The sequence below is a fragment of the Egretta garzetta genome, unplaced genomic scaffold (assembly GCF_000687185.1).
Source record: "Egretta garzetta isolate BGI_Z169 unplaced genomic scaffold, ASM68718v1 scaffold329, whole genome shotgun sequence".
Lineage (NCBI taxonomy): Eukaryota > Metazoa > Chordata > Aves > Pelecaniformes > Ardeidae > Egretta > Egretta garzetta.
Window position 1 is genome coordinate 3281473 of NW_009269999.1, and position 19808 is coordinate 3301280.

At 40.0% G+C, this 19808-nt stretch overlaps 1 protein-coding gene across 7 annotated transcripts in view; it reads left to right on the forward strand.

Moving 5' to 3' along the window:
* Positions 1-19536, forward strand: part of TTC17 (tetratricopeptide repeat domain 17) — a 60056-nt gene extending 40520 nt beyond the window's left edge. For all 7 annotated transcript variants that reach the window (XM_009647556.2, XM_035902986.1, XM_035902984.1 and 4 more), the window contains 9 exons: positions 6250-6420; positions 7092-7342; positions 8287-8452; positions 10900-11020; positions 11362-11521; positions 12001-12084; positions 13767-13886; positions 16040-16183; positions 18492-19536. In XM_009647556.2, coding sequence (XP_009645851.1) covers positions 6250-6420; positions 7092-7342; positions 8287-8452; positions 10900-11020; positions 11362-11521; positions 12001-12084; positions 13767-13886; positions 16040-16183; positions 18492-18623 — 1349 coding nt within the window. In that variant the 3' untranslated portion in view covers positions 18624-19536. The remainder of the gene's footprint in view (positions 1-6249; positions 6421-7091; positions 7343-8286; positions 8453-10899; positions 11021-11361; positions 11522-12000; positions 12085-13766; positions 13887-16039; positions 16184-18491) is intronic.
* Positions 19537-19808: the final 272 nt, after the last annotated feature.

Sequence of the window (19808 nt, forward strand, 5' to 3'; positions counted from 1 at the left end):
TTTTTTTAGTGATTTATCCAGTGTGTCACAACTGCAAAAGGTACTGGAGGTACACTTGCGTTACTGTTACGGAGCCTAGTCATGCCTCATTGAAACTAGCAGTGCTACTGATGGGTTCAGAGAGAGCAAGACCGACCGCTGGGTGGGCTGTTTGACTTTTTGGGTCTGCAACAAGGCTTCAAACAATTTTATGCTTCCACAGATGTAGGTTGCCTGTCTGCTTTGTATCTTTCTTGGGTCCTATAGTTCACAGTGAGTATGTAGTAGGACTTGTGTATTTCTCTTCAGTTAAATATAGACCTAGCAAACATTCACAGATCAGTATTGCAGAGCCAGGTAATTGTAATTAAGAACTTCGGCTTTTCTTCTCCCTTTACTTCCCTGCTCCACGTGTCACTTTGATCATTTTTCACTAAAAATAAACTGAGAACTCTTTGGTTATATTTTGTGTGTGTGTGTGAAAATCACCATATTTTCTTTGATACTGATTCTGGAGCATAGTGCTCTCTTGCAGTTCAGCAGTTATGGCTTGTGACCTTTCTGTAATGTTTTTGATGATAGTCCTTTTCAGTCATAAAGTGGTTTGCAGTTTCTGCTTTCAAAGCTCAATCGTGGGATTTATTTTGAAGTGTATGTAATTTTTTTTTTCCAGGAAAACAGAAAGAAAAGGAATGCGTGTATTTTAGAGCAAAATTTTGGTAGAACCATGTTAATTTATAATTAAGGTGAGGAGAGCAGCAATAGCTGCTAAAGTAGGCCTCTTCTCTAGTCACTGCTCATCCTGTTGCTTTTAAAACTCATCTCAAAATAACTGGCATGGATTTTTTTTTTTTCCCTTAACAAATGTTTTGCAATCAAGTATCTGTTCATATGTGACTGGAATAACATGGTTGCTGTTAATGGGTCACAAGATCTTTAGGAAATTATCATGTTGACCTTGAAACGTCAAGGTAATTTGGGTATGCAGTGTGTTAATCACCAGCGTTAATGTTGCCATGGAAGTCAAAGCTCATGGTTTGTATTTGTCTGGAAGATGGTCTCTCAAACAGTGCTTCCCTGTAACGCTACCCTCGCCTGTTAATGTCATCTTGTGGTGAAGTCACCATGGTGCAGAAAGTAAGGCAGTTCTGCAGGTGCTCGTTTGGCCCAGATGTTGATGACTGAGATTCCAGTAGTTTTAGATGCATGAAAGGGTTCTGGTAGTGAGTTCATTCATTACAGGTTATTTTTATAAACCCTAGTAAACTATATTGCCTGTGACGTGAAGCGCCAAATGAGACTTGTTCTCTAGAAGCGATGGGTGACAATATGCTGGGTTTCAGTTTAATTTCTATAATGGATCTATTTTAGCCTAATTCTAAAGATGCAGTGTCACCCAAGCAGTGAGCACCCCTAAAGTTTTCACGTGACCTAAGAGCAGTATTAATCGTTAACGCATTTTCATGTGTAAAGTGGCAATATACCACCCCCTGTGACTGGTGTCTCTCTGCGTCTGTGTAAGCAGTGACTAGCAAAAGTAAAAAGACGACTGCCTGTTGATGCACTGCTCCCGAGATATCTGTAGATTATTCGTCTGCATGCAGGGATTAAAACCTGTTTCCATTAAGCTCAGTGATATGTCATTCCTAAAAAAAAAGAGAGAGAGAGAGAGAGAACTGCCTTTACTGAATTTCACCGTGGGGAATACTAGTTTTGAGCATGCATCAAAAAACAAGTCTGGAGTTGCTAACTCCTGCTAGCAGCTTGGTTTCAGTTTGTTCTGTACTCTGACAACTCGGGTATTAGGCTGACTTACATCTGTATTAAGTAGAGTTCTCTCTGCATTGTTTAACCATAAAGGGGCACAGCGTTTAAGTGACACTTATCTCCAGATAACTTGCATTTTGCGCAACCTAATGCAAGTCACTGACTACAGCAATAGTCACTTGACTCTTGTAATCATTCAAGACATAATCCAGCTCTTCTTATTGCAAGTGGTAGGAAAAAAAATAGGTACCTAAATTTTAAATTACTTTTAATTTTGAAGCATTATTCTGCTATTGTAGTTTCCAAATATGTACCAAAAAAATTAAGCAAATTAGTTTGTCTCATCATAAGTAATTAGAAGCCAATAGTTTTCTTAAACCTAGTATGTTGGAACATGGATGGTGGAGTTAGGAGCGCCATATTTCACAAGCTCTGAACTGACAAAGAAAGAATAAAAAGTCAGTAAAAGCTCTTTGCTGACCAAAGACACTTGGAGAAAATTTTACTTGTTATTTCCAGTGCTGTTGATGACCTCAAATCATCTGTCTGAAGTTGGTATATAAGAATCGAACAGTGAAAGTATTTAGCGAGGCCTTGTTCTCTCTGCCAGCTGTACCACAAGACACACACAGCTACTACAAGTGGCAGTTAATTTAGATTTTTAGAACAATTAATGCCCTTTGATTACTTTCAAGACCGGCCTCAAGGTGCAGTCCTTCCATGTCATACACTGGGGGTGTTGTTTTTTCATCTTTCCTCTTTTCCATGCTTTCCACATTTCTTTCCTTGCTTTAAGTAAGTGGCTTTCAGTCTGAGGGCCTGGAGTCACCTAAATTGACAGAAGTTTGCTCTTAAACCAACAAAAAAACCCCATATAGTAACAAAATAGCTTATATGTAATAAGGGAAGTTCATAAGGGTTTCCAAGTGTGACTTTTCTGAGAAATGTGCCAATATGAAGTATGGTTCAGAATAAATACTTATCCCTTTATAGATGGAACAAGTCTTCAACGTCAGTTGCTGCATTGCTTCTCCTTTCTACTATTTCTTCTTCCTTGCTACAGGTGCCAACACTCTGGGTGTTTCTTTCCTTACACTAAGTGGCTTTCAACTCAAGAGTTTGGAGTCATCCACTTCCTAAACAAGAACTTGAAGTCTGACTTGTTGTTTGGGGTTTTTTAGCCCTGCCCACTGCAGTAGGTACCACAGCTTCGGCGGACATTTGAGAGGGGTCCTGAAAAATCAAGAAAGCTCCCATCATCACATGGGATGGATGACCTAGCAGATCTTTTCTGTATTTAAAATGTGTGTTGTGCTGATGCTGTGCAAGTGCATTCACATGGGCCCCCAAAAATTACAAACTAGAATGATAGGAGAAATAGAGACCTTTAGTATATGGTACTGTGTTCGGCTTTTAATCTCCAAGGTCTCAATGCTTCAGTTTAGAGTGTGTACTTGCTTTTTCTATCCAATGGATTTGCTTTCTAATTTAGGAACTATTCTTTTCTTTTTTCCTTCCAACTTCTACCTTAACGTGGCATAATCAGACTGTTTGTTTGTGTTATTTCTATCACTTAAAGACCCAGACGCTTATTTTTTCACCTCTGTAGCATCTTTGTTTCACTGCCTGGAACATAGTAACCAGGTCTCATAATACCCTTGGAGGGACAGACTGTGATCTGCTTTCCTCTGAGCTCTCTGAGCTCTGCAGAACCAATAGGAAAAGTGGCAACAGTGGCTCTCAGAAAATAAATGAGCAAGAAAGTGATCCTTCTCTAGTGAGTTTTCAGGATGGAGTAAGCTGAATTGATCAAGTACTATTAGACTTCCAAGTTTTGTAGTTGCAATATCGTTGTGTCAGGACTTTGCACCTAAAATTCACATGTGCGTGTTTAGATGACCAGAATATACGTGAAATGTTAAGAAGTAATACGTAGGTGAGCATTTGTAGGGTGGCAGTCACTTTTGTCCTTCACACGTCTGTGGTGCTGTAAGTATTGCAGTGATACAGCTGAAGTTCCACAGCCAGTGAGTGTGCCTGGAGTTTGGGGCTATGTTGTTCCCTTGCTGGTCTCGCCCTCTTAGACCTGGTGGTCTTCCCCGTTGTGTTTCAGCCATCCGGCTGATACAAGCTGTAAAGTTCTGACTCGCAGTGTTTCAGTAGCGGCAGCTTCATGATACGCTCGTCAGAGATCTCGAACTTCCATTGATTTTTCAACCAGCATTTTTTTTTTCCTCCTGCGACGTCAGACAACTGGAAGCAGCAATTTGTAAAAATTAGGCCACTCAGGTTTCTATATATAGCAGCTCTCAGATCCCAAGAAAGCCAGTACTCTCATCTAGTCTGTTTTTAGCCATCAGTGTTTGTAAACTGATACTAACAGAGTTGGTCTTAAGTAGAATTTTAAGTGCTGTCACATTGGGTTTTTTCTCTGCTTGCTATTTCCAGCTTTTTTTCTCTTTTTGGCATTTTTATTTCAATTAAAAGTAATTGTCTCTCTTTCAGCCCCTTTGCTTTTTTCTTTTTCCTAGTAATGAGTTGACCTTCAGCAAAGGGAATTATGGTCATAACATTACCGAGAAGCACCTGACTCGCATCAAAATCAAGCTGGTTTGATGTCAGTCAGGGAGACTAGTTTCAGCTTTAGGGTTCTGTCCACACCATTTCTCATAAATTAAACGTGAGGATCTCCATATATTGAGGTGATTTTTTTAATTTTTGTTTTAAATGAAACCAATTACTTTTTTATTGACAGCATGGGGGGGTGAGAAGGGGTTAAAGAAAGAGTCTGACTGATGGAGTAGGAAAGGCAGAGTGTAACTGTGGCAGGTGTTAGAAGAGTTTATGAAGTTAACTGCTTCTGGTTTATCTATTTACTCGTAAAATAACATTGTTTGACTTCTTTTATATACAGCAGAAAAGATTGTGAAAACTATTCCTTGCCCTGAGGGTTTATGAATATAGTTTTATTTGGTTTATTTGGTGACGCACCCCCTGCTCCCCCAAAACCAGTCTGTTTCTCCTCCAGAGATGCCACCTGAGTGCTCACAGCTGCAAAAGTAGCACGCATACAGCAAAAAGCTATAGTTTTACTTTGATGAGAAGTGGTGGAACAGGTTACCCTTACCACAAGAGTTACAGCCATTCTCTCGTCCTGCTGGCCTGATAAAAGAGTGAGACCTAGAAACATGCTTTTGTAACATGGGATCATTGCATGGAGAAGAAAGGAGTCGCTGATCTACTTTATTCACATTCTTCATATTTTATGCTGCTGGTTGAAAAAAATAATGCTTTCCATATGCATGCAGCAATACAATTTGCATTCATGAGGGTAGAAATGGGAACATACTTGAAAATCTTGCATTTAATTTAAGCTTTCTTTGGTTCGCTACGGGCTTCTTCATTCATTTGTATATGTATGCTGTTTTCACTCACAAGTGACTGAAATAAAGGAAGGAGGGATTTAAGAGCAGCGGCTTTGTACATGGAATATGTTTTTCCCCGTGGTGACAGGCTTCCCGTGTGATGACCGGCAGGCGCCCCAGTCCGTGCCTCGGCCCCACGGCTGTGCAGTGAGGTTCGGGGCAGCTGCCAGCCTCTCGCACGCGTGGAGAATCCCATCTCTGCCTGTGCGGTTCTGGAGGTCAGCCAGGGGAGCAAGTCTCTGAACACTTCTTGCCCTGCAAGACTGGCCAGTAATTATCCTTAGAAAACCCAGATCCTTAGTTAAAATGTATTTGAGATCAAAACTATTGCTATAAAGTTGCAGGTGGCTACCCTTTAAACTCTCCAAAAGCTTAACAGTGAAGGGGTACTTAAAGGCTAGTGTTGCAAGTTTGCGCTTTTTTTTTTTTTTTATCTGCTCATTACTGGCTCTACACTTGTATTTTTCTAATGTTATTCCTAGATCTTTGTATTTGGTGGAATCTGAGCCTGTAACCTGACCATAGATGTTAAATTTTCAGCTGAATAAACTTCTGATTTTGGGCACAGATTAATATCCATAGCTTTTGTCTGTCTGTTTAATGAGCCGGTCTTACCTACGTGCAGTCTGTTGCTGGCACAGAAGGTCAGAGGCTGGCAATCCCATATCAGTCTGCTTTGGCCCTTTTTCTCTTGCACATAACTACGGTGAGCATTATGGTGTCTAACTAAAGTTCATGTGGCAGGCAACTCCCATGTATGGTGTCACTAAAAATATGTCTTGGGAATGCTTATTGGAGTGGCTACCAGCACACAGTAATTTTCTACATACTGTGCAACCTTCCCTCAAAAGATACCTGGTATTTCTTTTATTAGTAGTTCATGTTGTTTCATGTAACTGTTTTAGGTGATCTGGCCTTGTCAAGAGACTGATCAGCTTTTTAATCACTGAATTAAGTCTTTGATACCTTGTAGAATTATTCTGTTAAATCCTATGTAGAAAACTAGAAGACTAGCTTCTGCGCTTGTATTCAGGACCAGCGATCTTACATGGTGTATCGGTAAACTTCTCTCTTTCAGGCCACTGTCATGAGAAAAATCCTGATCACAGTCATGACAAGGAGAAATACTTTGGTGACCACCACGAGTCAGTTACAGCAGTGGCAGAAGGACACTCTGAGGGAGGTACAGAAGATCCAGAAGTCCTTACTCAGAGTTCAGCAAGGGATCCTTCCTTCTTGAGACTGGAAAGTAAGTCAGCCTTACAAAATCAGTGCTGGCAAACGAATTGGCTTTTGGTTTTTTTAGAAGAACTGTCTTCCTCTAAGAAGCTATGTTTCCCCCCCCGCCCCCGTCTGTAAAGCGACAAGTAACCCTTAAAACCGGTTTCATTCTGTTAACTGTTCATCTTCTCCAAGTCTAACGTCAAAATGCATTAAATCAAAAAATGAGATCAAGGTTAGATACTTTCCAAGCTGAAGGATGTAGTTTCTTGTAAGACACTACAAACACATGTTGGTTGTACCTCAGTGAATTCTGTATCAGCTGTGCCAGACAGAAGGAAAGAAAAACAGTGTCTGTGGTTAAGGTACAGAGCGCTTTATTCAGTGTTTAATGCACATATGTAGAGAAAAGACACCACCTGTTTACTCCCTTAAACGGGCAGAATTCTAGTTTGGAAAGGAAACTGATGAAAGTGGTCTAGAGATGTTGATATTTGAAGCAACAGTTGATGCTTCTTTGCAGTGGGGAAGTCTGCATTCTCTAGTCCCCCTCTCAATTTGCAGCATGCAGTGAGTAGTGAGTGATACTTGGTTTGTGCAAGTGGAAAAGACAGGTTGCAGAAAAAAGATCCTTTTTTATATGATTTGTGGAAGCAGCAGGAAGAGAATGTTTGACATTTTTACGATATTTGCTCTTAGATGCAGTCACTGCAGAAAGCAACGGTTCAGAAGGAATGGAGGGGTTAGAAGATGATCAGATGTCTGAAGAGATGCTGGCTTTGGTGGATGAGTTTGAAAACTCTTGGCCTCAGGAAGCTTTTGAAGGGGCGCTGGAGGTAAAAGGTCGTCGGATGGACTTGCAGGGAATCAGAGTCCTAAAGAAGGGATCTCAGGATGGACTGGCTAGCTCCTGTTTTGGGGACTGTGGTGATGATGATGAAGCCGAATGGGTAAGTTTGGATGAGTTTACTTAAGTCTTGTACTGACTTACTATTGTGGAGGAGGGAAAGATGAGGACAGTTCATGCAAGCCACAAACTGAACAAGTAGCTTTAACCCATCTTGTAAAGGAAAGGCTTCCGCATCACTAAAACTGACATCATTTAGTCTGAAGAAAAGGAGGCCAAGGGGAGACCTTATTGCTCTCTCCAACTGAAATGAGGTTGTACTGAGGTGGGTGTTGGTCTTCTCTCCCAAGTGCCGAGTGATAGGACGAGGGGAAATGGCCTCAAGTTGTGCCAGGGGAGGTTTAGATTGGACATTAGGAAACATTTTTTCAGCAAAAGGGTTGTCAAGCATTGGAATGGGCTACCAGGGAAGTGGTCGAGTCCCCATCCCTGGGGGTATTTAAAAGACAGGCAGACGAGGTGCTTAGGGCCATGGTTTAGTGGTGGGGTGGCAGGGTTAGGTTGGACTTGATGATCTTAAAGGTCTTTTCAAACCTAAACAATTCTGTGATCATAAGTCTTGATTATCAGCAGCACGGGCTTAGGTGTTGGATGATGCTGGGTGCCTTCAAACTTTTTGCTTACAGTTACAAAGGAGAAAAGTTTCTAACCAAAGGTTCCAGTTAGCATGAAAAAAATGAAATACCTGTTGTCATTGTGTTACAAACAAAATATATAATGAAAAATGCCTTTCAGTTCTCTAGCAATTAAATTGGTTTTCTCTTATGTTGAAGATTGAAGCTCTGTACTTTGTTTGCATGGTGTGATGCAGCAAAAGTGTGCAGGCTTAGAGAATGGGTTGAGAAGGGAAGGGAGGGAGAGTGAGAAAGATCTCATCTGTAACATCTTTGAAATTAAATCTTTGGGCTAAAATAAGTAGTGTATTGGGGCTGATAATGTTTGTGCTGTTTCTTACTGTTAACCTTACCAATACTGTTCTTTTGGTAGATCACTTTTCAGGTCAAACGTTTAAAGAAACCAAAAGCTGAAAGTTTGGATCTCCAGGAGCCAGCTGGGAGAAACGGGGAAGAAGGGACTAATGGAGAAAATGAAAACTTTTACCAAACTGCCCTGGAGATCAGTGGACCAAAGATACCTTCTCCTGGACCAATAGGTAACCTGCTGCTTCTAGAGAAAGCAGGTCGTTTGCAGCTTTTATATTACATTGGTTTATTACCATAAATATGCATCACAAAGACTATGTAGTGTGAAATATGCCTTCTAGATGAGTGTGTGGAAAAATTAGAAATCTCTTCTATCTGCACCCTCTTCAGGAAGTGCAACATAACTTTATCTGCTGAATGAAAACTTTCTAATCAATTCCCAGAACTTTCTGGGGATGAGGTGGTAAGAGTGGAGAATGAGAGGGGTAGATACTGTGAGTAGAAGTAGTAAAGGAGAGGGGGGGTTAGTGGCCTTTTTCTTAAACTAACTCAGCTGCCCATTCAGTTTTAATCAGATGAGACACACCCCTTCAGGGACAAATGCAGGATGATAGCTTGAACTGATTACTGACTAAACATAAGACACAGAGCTCAAAAGCAAAAGGCAGGAAACTTGGTCTAATAAAAATAAAATTTCAAAAAGAAGGTATTCTGCTGTAACTGGTTTGGTGGTATTATAAGAAAAAACTTAGAGACTGTCTTCCAGAAGGCTGGAGTTACAGAAGAGTAGAGTTTTGCAGCAACACACATGAGGCAGTTTGGAGAGAGTGGTGGAGTTTTTGCTAATTGAGTAACAGGAATTGGAAAGTGGTTTATTATTATGGTGCAAGGTAGTTCCACTGGTATGTTCAGGTGGACAGAAATCATCAGCAGGTGATTGCTTGGCATGAAGTTTAGAGCTGCTGGAACCTAATGATGCCAAAGAAGAGAACAAAACCAATTGGCCCCCATACCTCTTGTCTTGTCTTGATTTCAGTGTAGGTAAAATCTTTGTCATAGGGCTGATGTGTAAGCAAAGATGGGTTCTTCAATACATTTTAGTCCTTGACAATCCGATGCCCTAGAAAGTGATTTCACATTTTCAAGGCTTTTACATTAAATCTTTAAACAAGCTCCTTTTTTAGCAACTGACAAATGTAAGTTACTGAATTAATTATTTAAATGAGGGGAGGGATTACATGAAAACACACTACCATTTATGAGCACACACTTGTCCTTTCCTTGATTTATCTTCTCTCCCCTGAGCTACTTTTGTGGCTGTATTACCTAGCATCCCTCGGTTGTAAAGTAGTTATCTTCCTAGTGCTCCTGTGAGGCAGGGTTCGCTGACATCCCCTTTACAAGAATTAAATCATCAAAAGTTTAAGTAACATATTGGAGGTCACCTGGGGAGTTCCTGGTAGAACAGGGAAATGATGTCCTGTGTTTGACTGCCTCTCGGACTATTGAACTGTCTCTGTGTAGTGTTTCCATGCTGCTCGCTATCTCTTGCCATTCACGCAGATAAGAACACATGATCAGATAGTTCACAGTGGTGGTGATGAGAACTAATCATTCCCCTCTGAAGTTTACCAGTCTTTCTCAAAGTTAATTTTCCTTTAATCAGAATACTTTACAAAAGACATGGTATTACAGACGTCATCATTATTGTGTAAAATTATGGTGAAGCATTTTACTATACCTTGGATGGGAAATAGGATTTGCATCCAAATGGGCAAGATTTCAGGTAACTAGAAATAAATACTGAAATACTGCCTACGTAGCTGGTGCAATAGCCTGGCACGTTGTTAAACTTGGCTTCCCACTGTGCAAATTTACGGCTGCAATGAATTTTTCTTATGTTCCAAACAGTTTGGATGTTTCTGATATGAGAGGAAAATGTTTCCTAAGAGTTAACACAAGCTGGATTCCTAGGACTTGGTACAGTATCCACCAAATGTAAGGGAAAGATTTCAGTAGGCTTTGGTTCAAATGGGTAGATCAGGTTCTTGTTTCTCCCAGTGATCTATTTAACATAAAGCAGGTTGTTTAACCTTTCCCTGCCTCGGTTAACTTCTCTGCAAAATGGGAGGGCTGAAGTGTAATTGCTTAATAGTTTCAGAAATGTTGCTACCTTGAGTGCAAGAATGCTGTAAAAGCCACTGTCTGTCTTAAACAGCATTCACTGGAAAGAAACGGCAGTATTTTTCACCTGGGATTGTCAGAAGATGGAGCAATCAACTTTTATTAGTTTTTACTGTAGCTGTAGAACATAAATGATGACTCACTTATGAACTTTCTTTAAGGACATTTAAGTAAAGACATTAACTGTAAACAAGAGTGGTGATTGTTCTTAGTGTGTAGCTATCGAAAAAATGTAATGAAACAGGTTTTAAAACTCCACCTCCTAATCTGTCTTGCGTAGGATCCAGTTCTGTCTTTGGATCCCACAAGTTTCATTCCGTACATTTAGGTTCAGGAATGTTCTTAAAGAAATGTGGCTGCAGGACCATGACTTCTATAACGCAGGGAATGTATCCACTGGTATGAAGTATTTTGTAAATCATTGTACTGAAGTAGAATGTCTTTCTGCTTTTTTTTTCTTTTCTTTTTTTTTTTCTTTCTCTCCTTTCTTAAGGAAAAAGGCGTGACTATCGTAGCCTTGGCTGGCCAAGCCCTGATGAATGCCTGAAACTCCGTAGGGTAGAGCTTACAACTGTAGCCAGCACATGGCTTGCTGTTTCTGCTAAAAACATTGAGTAAGTATCTTGTATATGAACCTTAGATAAGTTACTCACACAAAGCAAGACAGTTACATGTCCTTCAGCGTGCATAAGCTGAAGATTTTAGTGTTCTTTAAAGTAAGAAAGAACTGCCAGGATTTCAAAGACGTTTGAAAAGATTATGTAGTATTTCATCAATAGACTTGCAAAGAAGAGTGCAAGTGCAGGTGGAAGATCCAGTTTCTCTTGCTCCTTGAGCTACTCAGATGAGATTATGCCAGGTTCTGGGCAGTTTAACAGTCACTAGAGAACTTTGTAATGATTCTTCTGGGTTTTTTTTCTCCTGGCTGATTCAACTTGTTTTATGACCTTTGTAGCATTACAGAACACATTGATTTTGCCACGCAGCTGCAAGAACCAGCCATGGAGCCCCTTTGTAACCCAAATCTACCAGCCAGTATGCATACTTTGGACCACCTGCAAGGTGTCTCTAGTCGGGCCAGCTTGCATTACACTGGAGAAAGCCAACTGAAAGAGGTATGCCATAGTTGAAGGCTGTTACACAAAAATGGCTGTACCATGGCAGACTCAAGGCACATTTAGCTCAGTGCCGTGTCTCTGGAAGTGACCTTCAGTGAGTGAATGCCTGGATAAAACTGTAAGAGCAATGCTAGCTGAAAGCAATATTTTACCAGAATGTTTTCCCAGCTATCTACAATCTGTCCTGAGGGAAATCCTAAAACACTGTTAATGTCTTTGTATTTATAGCTCTTGATGGATGAATTAGTGAAAGAAAGTCCAACTGAGCTTACGTAAACTTCTACCATTCTTAGTATTCAGTGGCACAGAGTTATAACGCTGTGTGGTGATACAGATAGTATTAACTCAAGATGGAAATGTTTAGGTTGGAACAGGTTACAGCATTTGCAAAAGGCTGGGGAAAAAAGCAACCAACAAGCAAGGGGCATCACTTACCCCGTCCCAGCATCTAAGCACTTGTTCTTCCTCTTCCACAGGTGCTACAGAATCTTGGCAAAGACCAATATTCACCACAGTCATTAGAACAAGTTGGTACTCGAATAGCCAAAGCTTTGGAAAAGGTATGTGTAAATGAGAAAAATGAAAAGTCTGGGCTTACTGTTCATGACTGATCTAGTGGTCAATCCAGTCTCAAACAGTTTGTCTGAAATCCCAGTCGAGGAACGTATTAGTACTTGGACTAGAGATTTGTGTCTATTCAGCAATCTGTAATGGCCTCACAGGTATTTTGTTGAGCTGTATCCTGTGCTTACGCTGTCAAGTGTCTTGCATATCTCTCTATAAAAACCTAAGCTTATCAAATTTCCCAACATTTCCAGCCCTGTAGCGAGCAGTGCTCCTGGTCGTTGATATATATTAAACTATTGCAACAGTTCTCAGCCCTCCTCTTTCTTTTTGTGCTACGTTGACTCAGAGCTTATGGAAAGTTGAGTTAAGCCATGGCTCAACTCTCTAGTCTCACTCCTGGCTTGCAGTGGTCGGATAGCTGACAGGCAGGGGCTTCCTCTCTTCTCTGCCTGCTTCATTTTACCTTATGCAGTGTTGGGCTGAAGTGTCAGATGCATTCAGGCACCATATGCAAGGCTGCACTTCTGTTCTCCCCAGAGAAAGCCAAGTTTCCTCCCTAGATTAAGGCTGCTAAGGACCTCAGCTGAGGTCCTTAGGAGGAAAAGATTAGGGACATAATTTTCTGAGGATTTTCTGAGGATCTATAAGGTAGATAAGGATGCAGGGATTGTTGTTGTATGTTTACAGCTAGTGGGGAGGGTATCTGGTACTATAAAAAAGAGGGCTCAGCCAAAACAGTGTGGTGCCCCTACCCTATTCTACCGAAAGCCATCTGAGGAACTTACTGTGCTTTGAAACTAAAGCCAAAATAGCTTTGTCATTCCCGGACAGTAAAGACGTTACTCGTATGCTCATGTTACAAAATGTAGTTTCTTTTCACATTAGGTATATACTAACTTCTTTCTCTCACATGCTACAGTTCACCCTGCAGACAGCAAGCTTTATCCAAATAAGCTGAAAATTTAGTGCTGAGACCAGAAACAGAATTCTCAGTAAGGCTAGCTGTGCTGGAAATAAAATGCAGTTCTTCTGTCTACCAGTCTTATTCAGTATTCACAAGAGCTAATCAAACAAATCAAGATGGCTACTTATCTAATTGCATATGTGAGCATAAACATTCATTTACTATATCTGAGTCCACAGAATTCAAGCACGTAGTATTTTCTTTTCTAACACATGACGTGGGAGTCAGCCAACTTGAGGCACCAAACTAATCAGCTGGGCTTGTCAGGCTTCTGCTCTGAGCTGCGTCCCAGAGCATCGTTTCTCTTTCCAGTGACTACAGAGAGCCTATGAGTCCAATCAGCTAACTTAGCTAAATTTTTTGCTTTATGTTGGGTAATGTGTATACACATCTAGATGCCCAGCATCAGACAGCTGGTTAGAAGCTGTTGTGGCTGCTGAAACTAGTTGCTGTTTAAAGCTCTTTAGCTGCTATTCTTTTCTTAAGAAAATAATGTTGCATTTAGAATTCGTGTTTCATTTGGCAATGTCTACCTGGCTATTGTGTATATGTTGTTAGATAAGAAACATTTTGCTGCTTTGAAATAGTTTAATGCTATTATTAAGTGTAACACCCTCTAACTAAATCTATCAAATAAATTGGAAGAGTGAAAGGCAGGACAATTGTGCACTACAGGTGTTTATATGACTGGTTTTTGTGTTCTTTTGCCAGAATCAGACTTCATGGGTCCTCTCTAGCATGGCAGCTCTTTACTGGAGGGTGAAAGGCCAAGGAAAGAAGGCAATTGATTGCTTACGGCAAGCACTGCACTATGCACCCCATCACATGAAGGTGTGTACACATGCCCACTACTCAAGATTAAATAATGTTTAGCTTGTCATAATGGAGCTTTCACAGACAATTAAGGCCAACAATGTGTAATGTATTAGATATTAGCTAGTAGTGGTGAAACCTCAAGACTTTCACCACCTTGTTTAGTGTGGACTGTCTCTTTTCAAAAAGACAACTGCAAAAGAGGTTCAGTGGAATTTCCTGCGCTTCAGTGGGTTTAACACCTCTAGGCAACGCAGGCTTTAACTTCCCCCTGTTAGGTAGGACTTGGAATCTTGATCAGCCTTTGTCTCGACAAGTCTTCTAACTTAAGATGCGGGGAGTATATTTTCTTGTTGTGCTTTTAAAGAGGGGAGGAGATGATATCTAAACAAAGAACTTAAATGCTTAAATCTTAAATGTTTGAGTTGTGAATCTAAGCTGGACATTAGTGCCTGACTTGTGCAGCAGTTCTGTGCTTTACTCCAAAAAAGGCAGTACTTTGGACATAATCTTCTGTTCCATGTGTCTGTTGACTGAAGTGCGTAGTACCCTTCACCTTGCGACGTGGTATGCTGAGCGTTGTAATGTCGATTCTTATCCCCTCTGCAAACTGGTAGATGCAATATAGGCTCCTCACTCAACATTGCAGGTTTCACTTTGGGACCTGAGCAACAAATTGTGCAGCACTGCAAAATGTATGCTCCTTTTTGAATCTTGGTCTTAAGTCCTCCTCTGAAAATCGAGAGGCAAAGCACTTTACACTCTCAGGATATTATTAGGAGGATTTAGCCATTAACAGTAGAAATGCCTCAACTCATAAATGCACATCCTCTGTATCTATGTCCCCTATAATTCTGTCTCTTTGCACTTGTCCTTTTAGAACAAGGTTGGAACCAAGATCTAGCGCAACAAGCTCTTGCTTATTTTCCTGTCTTGCTATGTAACTGGGAATGGTTCCTCAGAAATGGCACCCTTAACTGTGTGACTTGTAAGGGTCAGAGTATGGATTGGAAACTACAGTGTGGCAAGATTACGGTGTAGTAGTGCTGTTTTCTAGAAATGTGATATAATGTTGCTTGGGACTGGCTGACTCTGAATTTGTGCCTTGTTTTTATCCTCCATACTGAAGCTGCCTGCAGAGAAAACTGTGGGTCTTGTTTGTAAAGATACAGCTACAGCTTGAACTCAGTGAGAGGTAGCACTGAATGAACAGCTATTTAATACTGTGTTTTATCCTCCTCTTTGGTTTTATGCACTCTCGCTACTTTCACTTGCCTTTTCTCATGTAAATAAAAGGTAATTAATTTTCCTGTGGGCTTTTTTTTTTTGTGATTCTGACTTCCATAATATCTGCTTTGCAAACACAAATGACTTAACCACCAAAGGTACTCCTTGCCTTGTAGAGATCAAGGAGGCAGGGATCAAATACATCCAGAATTTTTTATTGTCCTGTTGAGGGCACCTAAGACTTGCTACTAAGCAGTGTTTTGTCCTTTGAAGTTGTGAAGCCCAGCTCCCAGAAAGTCTGTTACGGCTGTCAGGGCTCAACAGTTTTGTCAGTCAGACAAGGTCACAGTCTGGGAATCCAGGAAATAAAAAACATACCATCAGTGTCTAGCTGAGAAAACTTGATTTATAGCTGTTATCCAGCATCATATAGGAATTCTATATCAGAGGCAGGATAAAACACAGTGCATGGGTTGCACTAATGGTTAGAACCTTTTTTCACTTCCCTGCTGTCCCCTTTTATTCATATTCCTTCCCCTTTCATGCAAGAGCTGAAGGAGGGTGGTCAAACAAACAGCTTTTCTTCTCTTTGAGAATGCGTCTCATCTTTGGGGAGAAAACTAGCATAAGAGCATCTAAAAATAAAGGTACATACTAGGAGGCTTAAGTGAGTTATTTTTTTAGCTGTTTGTGTATGCAACAGTAGTGTTTGTTACTATTGTGAGAAGATGTGTGTGTATGTGAGGGTTTTTTGTTTATAACTCCGGTCCAAATGCCCTTTTATAGTAAGGTCTGACTCATCACGTTCAAAGTCACCAGATAGTGGAGTAGGCAGTAACCAAGTGAGAATGGCCAGGTGATAGAGTCTTCTGTTTGCCGTGCTGGTGCTGAGACACTTTCAATGGAAAGAACCTCACTGTTTAGCTCTTGCTCTTCTCTTCCAGGATGTACCACTAATAAGCCTAGCAAACATCTTCCACAACGCAAAACTCTGGAATGATGCCATCATTGTGGCTACCATGGCAGTGGAAATAGCACCACACTTCGTGGTTAATCATTTCACACTGGCAAATGTCTACGTAGCAATGGTGAGTGTGCTGTCACCCAGTTATGTCTTGTCTTTAGTACTCTGTGTGTGTGTGTATATATATATATATACACAAAAATCTTATCCTCACAAAAAATTTTGGAAGAGCAGCATTCAAGAAATTGGGATAGGATCAACAAGACAGAATATTTTTTGAATGCCAAAACTCTTATTACTCATTTAGTACTTGAAGGCCAACATTTTTATAAGCTGGCTTCAGAATGCTGTCTGAAAAGCTTTGCTAAGACAGCAGCAAACAATTGAATAATTTTGGTTGGCTGCCCATCTAAACACAGGATATTTTTATAGTAGTGGAAAATTAATGATAAAATGCATCTCCTTCCTGAATAGCTGAGCTTAGCATAGTAAGTAAAACCCAGTTCACAGTTGCAATGAACAAGCACAAGGGAAGTTTAATTTCAGTATCTGGATTATCAACACCCGAATTAATTCACAGATTAAATTCAAATTTCTTTATACTGTCTATATATTCCAATCTGCAATTTAGCTTTCAGTGCTTACTCTGAACACAAAATGTTCATTCCTTTTATCTTAGTAATGCTGTATTGGTTCTTGTGTGTTTCATCCTTATCTTTAACAGGGCCAGTATATCTGAAGGGTAAAAGAGGCACCATTAAGCTGAGACGTAGCTGATATATATGTGTGTGTCAAAAGTATTTTCAATTACACGTGTTCTTATGTATCCCTGCCAGTTTTCAGTACTTGTCATAGATTTGTCCTTAATGTTTTGCTCCTGTGGTTGAGGGGATCACAGAGATAACAGGGCAAGTTGAGCAGGTAATCAGGTATTACGGCTATCGGAGTTGAAAAGAGTTGAAATGCAACAGTAATGTCAAACACACAATGGAAACAAACTGAAGAAAGGCATGACTTTGTTCTGTTAAGGTATTACTTCTGGCAGTTGTTTGAAAGAAATGAAGTAGAAGTTTGATGCTTGAGTTGCCAATGTCTTTTTAAAGTTAACACAGTGCCTAAGGATAAGTTCATTCTCCCTGGATCTGAGAGATATTTCAGTGAAGCCCCATATTCATTATACAAAACGACTGTAGCAACAGGACAAAACTTATCTTCTGGATCAAATTATTTTAACATAAAGACAAGTTAGTTTATTTACATCATATTTAACCTGCTGTATTTGAGAGCTGACTCTGACCAACAGGCTGTAGAAGATGTCATGCTAATTAATATTATAGCATCATAGAGGCCAAGGTTCCTTCAGTTTGCCTTGCAAAGGGGAAACGGTTGACCATGTTAAGGACTGAGAACTTTGGATGGATGCTACAGAAACTATTGATGTGGGAATCTAAAGGAACATCAAAACAATATCAGATCACAGCAAATGTAAATTACTACATCTAAAAATGGAAAAATCTGATGTTTGTTTTCATTGCTGTTTGTCAGTGTTCCCGCAAACTAATACAGGATTTTCTATGTAATCCCTGTTGAAACTGTATTAAAATACACTCTTTTTAAAAATTGAGACTTTACAACTCACATTGATCTAGTTAGCGTTTATAATATGGCTAGAAATGAGCGTTATCTCTACTGGACAAATAAAGTGACTGAGAAAAGGACCTTAAGAGAACAAAAGCAGTGTTGAAAGTGACTCAAAAACCCAGAACGTTTTGGGTCTCTTCCCCTCTCTTTTCTTCTAATACACTATTGGATGTTGGCATGCTTTCCTAGTTGATAAAAAGAGCTGAGTGGCATAGGTAATTAGATTTCAGCTGTATAAAAATAGATGTTCTTTCAGTGTGAATGCTTCTTACTGCCATTCTGGAGTCCACCTTATCAACTGAGATCATCTAGCTAGTGTATGCTCTTAAAGTTTTGTTTGTTTGTTGGGTTGTTTTACTTCGAGTAGTCTTTTAAAAATAATTTCAAGTTGTTTCTAAAAATGTTGGGTTTTCAGCAAAGTTGATGTTTTTGCATTGTCCAAGATTTTAAAGCTTTGATCTATGTAAATTCTGACTGAAATCTGTTTTTAGAAGTTACTTTTACAGCAAGAGTGCTAAGATCTACTATTAAAAGGAGAAGGCGAGAACATTGGTCAATAATGCTCAGCAATGGTTTGACTCTGTTCCATGGAGTATGCAAAACTGGGCCATTAGCTCAAGAAAATATCAGTTATTTGGGGGGCAGGGGGAAAAAAAAGTCCTAAACCACAAAGATTGGTTCCGTTACTTTTGTGCATACCATACTACTCAACTACTTAGGGCAGGAAAGGCATAGAAAATTTGTTTACTGTTTTTTAGAATCTGACTCTTTGCAATCTTCTTTCTTTACAGGAAGAGTTTGAAAAGGCGATGAAATGGTATGAGTCAACACTAAAACTTCAGCCGGAGTTTGCCCCAGCAAAGAATCGAATCCGCACCATTCAGTGTCATTTACTTATGAAAAAAGAGCGACGGTCTCCTTAGAGATCAGCATCTTTCTCTGTTTTTTAAAAATGTCATTATTCTCTATTCTGCTTTTAAGTGTGCTAAGATAAATTGATGAATCAAAATTTTTAACAAGACTTTTAAAAAGAGATGGGATTTGGATCAAGGGTTCTTTTATTATTTTTTTTTTTCTCAAATATAGGAGCATCTTTGGAAAATATATTTCACAAACATAATTTTGAAACATCTGTGTAAATATTAAACCAAGAAACTTCCATGAGTCCATGACCACCTGTACCAGGACCCAGGCACTGTTAGGTTTTCCTTAATGCTCAGATTGGCATCAGCATCCAAAATAACTTGCTTCATGCCTTATGATCCAAGTCAATGGAAACGCAAAGCACACACCCGTACCAAATCGTAAGAAGAGATAATCAGCAGCTCATCCATGTGAAACTCGCGCGTTGTCCAGTCTTGTTCACTCCATACCACATTACCTGCTTTTTTGGAAGGAGAGGGACAGGATTTAAAATGTTTATAAGAAATATTAGGAACATCAAGCATTTTTGGAATTGTTTATTTCTGTTGGGGGATGAGGAGGAAATGAGGAGGAGGGAACAGCAGGACGCTAAAGTTAAAGTGGTTTTTAATCTTGCAGGAAAAAAAAATTGCTAAAAATCCCAGTAAGATGTTTTATATTTGTCTATATATTCATAGCCCTCTGCCTCCCTGAACAGTTGATTTACTAATTCTTTGTTCACTGTATTTTTAGCCATTTCAGAATAAGGTGCAAGTTTATGCTCACTCTGAGCCATACTTTCAGCTGCCAAGGAGGGAGGGAGGCAGTATCAAGGTATTATCAGCAAATAAGTCAGGTGGAAGATTTCCAAATCAGTTCTCTCTTTGGTTGGTGGAGGACATGATTCTCCAGACATCATTGTTGAATCAACAAGGGCACATATTTGAAATAAAATTAATTGTTTATGAACAAAATACAGCTTCTCCTCTAATCTTTGCGTCATGCACCATTTGCAGGAGTCGAGGCTTGGGGTGCTGCAGCCTTTCCTCGGGAGCAGGCAGAGAGCTGGGAGGCAGGAAGGCCTTTAACACTCTTGATTAGACAGTGATTTTCTGTGTATCTGTGGAAAATCCCCTGCACCTCTGTGCCTGACTCCTTTTCCGTGGCAGAAGGGAGTAGGGGAAAGTTAACTAAATCAGCGGTCT